Consider the following 4,445-nt stretch of genomic DNA (forward strand, 5'->3'; position numbering starts at 1 on the left):
TTAAGGTACTAGGCCAGTGACCAGAGGGTCACTGGTTCAAGCCCCACCACTGCTAGGTTATCACTGTTGGGCCCTTGAGCAAGGCTCTTAACCCTCAATTGCTCTGACTGTATACTGTAATGTAAGTCGCTGTGGATAAAGGTGTCTGCTAAATGTAAATATCCACCTATTTTACTTTTTTTTTTTTTTTACTCTCTCTCTCTCTCTCTCTCTCTCTCTCTCTCTCTCTCTCTCTCTCTCTCTCTCTCTCTCTCAATTCAATTCAATTGAATTTGCTTTATTGACATGACACATTTCTATATTTGTATTGTCAAAGCATACACATAGTATATATAAATATTTACAAAAGAAATAAAAAACAGGTGTATATATTGAAAAAAATGGTGAGAAAATATTAATTATGTAATTAGACAATTATTCACACAAAAAAAGATAAAATATTACTATGTGTGTGTGTGGTGTGTGTGTGATGTGTGTGTGATGTGTGTTTGGTGGGTTTGTGATGTGTGTGTGTGTGTGTGGGGGGGGGGGGGGTGGGGGGGGGGGGGAAGGGGGGTATTATTTGGTGTTTCACTCACTGTCCCGGAGTGTGTGACACTCGTGTACATATTTGGCTGCAGTGGAGGCTGATGGTCCCTCTCCTAATATAATTGCCAGTTTCTGGCTGTCTGTCGGCGATCTGAAGCCGCTCACCTCTCTTTCTAACTGATTATAATATTTGTTTCTGATTGTTGTGTATTTTGGGCAGTTTAGAAGCAAGTGCACCTCTGTCTCAACCTCACCTGTCCTGCAGTGACCACACAGTCTCTCCTCTCTGGGGATCCAGGACTTTTTAATCCTGCCTCTCTCGATGGCCAGGCTGTGGTCACTCAGTCTGTATTTGGTGAGAATGTGTCTCTGCTTCGTATCTCGGACAGTAAGGAGATACGTGGCCAGGTTGTATTCATGTTTTAGGGTCAGATAGCAGTTTAGTCTGTTTTGGGATTGAGTTTGCGTTGTCCAATGTACCAGATAAGTGTTTATGAGGTGTTTGATAATTTGGGTGATCCTGATTGGTGTTTGGGAAGCAGTGCTGGTCAGAGAGTTAGGGTTGTTAGGGGTCAGTGTGTTGGTCAGTCTCTGGACCAGCTGACACACAGGACTCTTTTCAGGGTAGAGCTCTTGGGATTGGAGTGCCTGAAACTGCAGGCTTGTTTTGGGACTGGATTTTAGGTGCATCCAGAATTTAAGGGCTCTTTTATCAACATTAATAATTAATGGGTATCGACCTAATTCAGCCCTGCATGCTTTGGTTGGGTTTAAAATCATTCTGCAGAATTCTGCATGCAGGACTTCAGTGGGATGCTTGTCCCATCTAGTGTAGTCATGATGACTGAGTTGACCCCATACTTCACTACCGTATAGCGCAATGGGCAGGATTATACTGTCAAAGATCTTTAACCAGATTCCAATTGGGATGTCAATCTTAATGAATTTGTTTTTAATTGAATAGAGGGCTCTGCAGGCTTTCTCTTTCAGTGCTTCTACTGCCAGACCGAAGCCTCCTGAGGCGCTGATTTTGAGCCCCAGGTAATCATAAGAAAGGGTGTGGTCTAAGGCGGTGTCTCCTAGATTGAAAGTGTACCTGCTCTCCTGAGATCTGGCTTTCTTTTGGAAGATCATGATTTTAGATTTATCAGGATTTACTGTCAGGGCCCAGGTCTGACAGAACTTCTCTAGCAGATCCAGCATACTCTCTCACACACACACACTCACACATCTGCAAAAGCTAGCAACAAACACTGGTGTTGTCCATTTATATATTACACATTCCAACACAATTTTACCCTCATGTTCTCTTTACCCTACACCTCCTCCTACACTGCTGCAGGTGTTTTAGATCTTTGTTTTTATCATAACGTGACTCTAATGCTACTTTCACTAGCACTGAAAGGTTTCTAAAGCTATTTGTTTCTTTCAAATTCAATATTCACTACAACTGTACTGATATGAACTAATATGAATTTTTGATCATACACTGCTGTATTCTCCCACACTGTCTTTCCGTATTCCTAATATGTTTTTTTTTTGGGCTACATTGTCATGCATCTAATGGCTCTTTTTCCCACCTAATTGTACAATATTAAAAAATGCGACAAACATGGCGATTATACAGTAGTACATTGTAATAGGGTTTAGGGTTGTTTCTTTGTTTGTCTTTCTTTCTTTTGGCACAACATGTTTAGAAAAAAATTCTTAACATTACACATTAGTTACAGAAAAATATGTCATGTGGAATACATCACATCGAATGTGGACTGATTTACTGTGGGGTAAAAACAGTGGAGGTACTAAGTTATGCGCTTTACATGAGATCTACTCCGAGCAGCTGCGGTCACAGTGGGCGGTCGCTGCTTAACTCCGCCCCATTGTCTTCAACTAGGTCCGGTAGAGGGAAATAACAGGCTCGCTGTGAACGCTCGTCCTGCATTGACTCGCTTCATCTCGACGAGAGCAGTAACGATGTCCGGAAGAGGAAAAGGCGGCAAAGGTCTTGGAAAAGGAGGCGCTAAGCGTCACCGCAAAGTTCTCCGTGATAACATCCAGGGTATTACTAAACCCGCCATCCGCCGTTTGGCTCGCCGTGGCGGTGTGAAGCGTATTTCCGGCTTGATCTACGAGGAGACCCGCGGTGTGCTCAAGGTTTTCCTTGAGAACGTCATCCGTGATGCCGTCACCTACACCGAGCACGCCAAGAGAAAGACCGTCACCGCAATGGACGTGGTGTACGCTCTGAAACGCCAGGGACGCACCCTGTACGGATTCGGGGGTTAAACGTTCAGACCTCCACGCTAACACAACGGCTCTTTTAAGAGCCACCCATATTTTCTGCAAAAGAGAAATTCCTTCTTGTTTATTATTATTATTAGTGTTTAGTAATAGTACGTTCACTGATGCGTTTGTAGATTTGCAGATCACTCGTTTAGCCCCCATAGCTTGAAAGCATCATTATAAATAAAAATAACACATTCACTGATGCATTTTTTATCAGTTCACTTATGTAGCCCTAAAAGCTTGGTGTTATCATTAGTAGTTTTAGTATTACGTTTACTATCAGATCTCTCGTTTAGCCTTCAAACGGCGTGTTTGCATACTACCAATGTACAACCATACTGTAGATTACACTACAATCATTAACACGATCTTTGTGTAAAATACAGTAAAACATTGTGCCCGAATGCTTCGCTTAAAAAACAAACAAAAAATTATCTATCTATTTATCCTAACTATAAAATATTGATAAATAAAATATTGCTATGGATTATTTTATATTCGGTTTTAAAACATGTATCGACCTCAGATTAAGCGGGAACAGACAACAAAGAACAGATTCTAGTGAATGGGGCAGAAGGGGGCGTGGAACGGTTTGTTGTCTGTCCAATAGAAACCCAGGACCTTGGACCAATCAGAGTTACGTGTTTCAACTTGGCTTACTCTGCATGCAGGGTTAATAAAGCGGGCGTGTAGAGCATCTTCATTCACTTTCAGTTTGCTCTAGAAAAAACAGCAGCATCATGCCTGAACCAGCGAAGGCCGCGCCCAAGAAGGGCTCCAAGAAAACCGTCCCCAAGACCGCCGGCAAAGGAGGCAAGAAGCGCAGAAAGGCCAGGAAGGAGAGCTACGCTATCTACGTGTACAAGGTCATGAAACAGGTCCACCCTGATACCGGGATCTCCTCCAAGGCTATGGGCATCATGAACTCCTTCGTCAACGACATTTTCGAGCGTATCGCTGGTGAGTCCTCTCGTCTGGCTCACTACAACAAGCGCTCCACCATTACCTCCAGGGAGATCCAGACCGCCGTGCGCCTGCTGCTTCCCGGTGAGCTGGCCAAGCACGCCGTGTCCGAGGGTACCAAGGCCGTCACCAAGTACACCAGCTCCAAGTAAAGCGCCTTAGTCGCTCTAGCAAACCAACGGTTCTTTTAAGAGCCACCCATCTTATCAAGTTAAGAGAATTTTCCTCTTTTTAAATATTAGATCTGAATATGTCATACACACTATCTAGATAGCCTCACATGTTTATAATACTTGATTTTTTTTTATTTATTAATATATTACTATTTTTGGTCACTGCTGTTCTTCACGATTTGTCCACGACTGTCACTATGTGGTGAGTTTAGGAGATTACACAATAAAATATCACTGTACTCTTAAAGTTATTATAATACACTCAGAGCCGTAGAGAGAGAGTTGCTACACTCCTTGATCTCGCCAAACAAACCCGGTGCTGTTAAAATAAAAAATAAAAAACGATAACTAACTAACTGTATTAGGCGTTTACAAAACTAACGAGAACGTACTAAAATTATAGAAAGAATAGCCTTCGTTTTCGTGTTCATCATTTTATTCATGAGCATTGTGAACTGATATGAAATCGATGTTTTCCACTCGAGCACCGTACTG

The 4,445-nt window shown here is 42.5% G+C and overlaps 2 protein-coding genes across 2 annotated transcripts; both read left to right on the plus strand.

Moving 5' to 3' along the window:
• The first annotated feature begins 2,481 nt into the window (after positions 1 to 2,481).
• Positions 2,482 to 2,814, plus strand: LOC134305210 (histone H4). Its single transcript, XM_062990093.1, has one exon. It carries the CDS (start codon positions 2,503 to 2,505, stop codon positions 2,812 to 2,814), a length of 312 nt encoding a protein of 103 aa, XP_062846163.1. The 5' UTR covers positions 2,482 to 2,502.
• A 737-nt stretch (positions 2,815 to 3,551) lies between these two features.
• LOC134305214 (histone H2B-like) lies at positions 3,552 to 3,950 on the plus strand. The gene has a single exon (XM_062990097.1). It carries the CDS (start codon positions 3,555 to 3,557, stop codon positions 3,927 to 3,929), a length of 375 nt encoding a protein of 124 aa, XP_062846167.1. The 5' UTR covers positions 3,552 to 3,554; the 3' UTR covers positions 3,930 to 3,950.
• Positions 3,951 to 4,445: the final 495 nt, after the last annotated feature.

This window comes from Trichomycterus rosablanca, unplaced genomic scaffold, assembly GCF_030014385.1.
Source record: "Trichomycterus rosablanca isolate fTriRos1 unplaced genomic scaffold, fTriRos1.hap1 scaffold_129, whole genome shotgun sequence".
NCBI lineage: Eukaryota > Metazoa > Chordata > Actinopteri > Siluriformes > Trichomycteridae > Trichomycterus > Trichomycterus rosablanca.

Bases quoted from the DNA above. Each gene is read 5' to 3' on its own strand.
- LOC134305210 (XM_062990093.1), top strand. From the start codon at position 2,503: ATGTCCGGAAGAGGAAAAGGCGGCAAAGGTCTTGGAAAAGGAGGCGCT.
- LOC134305214 (XM_062990097.1), top strand. From the start codon at position 3,555: ATGCCTGAACCAGCGAAGGCCGCGCCCAAGAAGGGCTCCAAGAAAACC.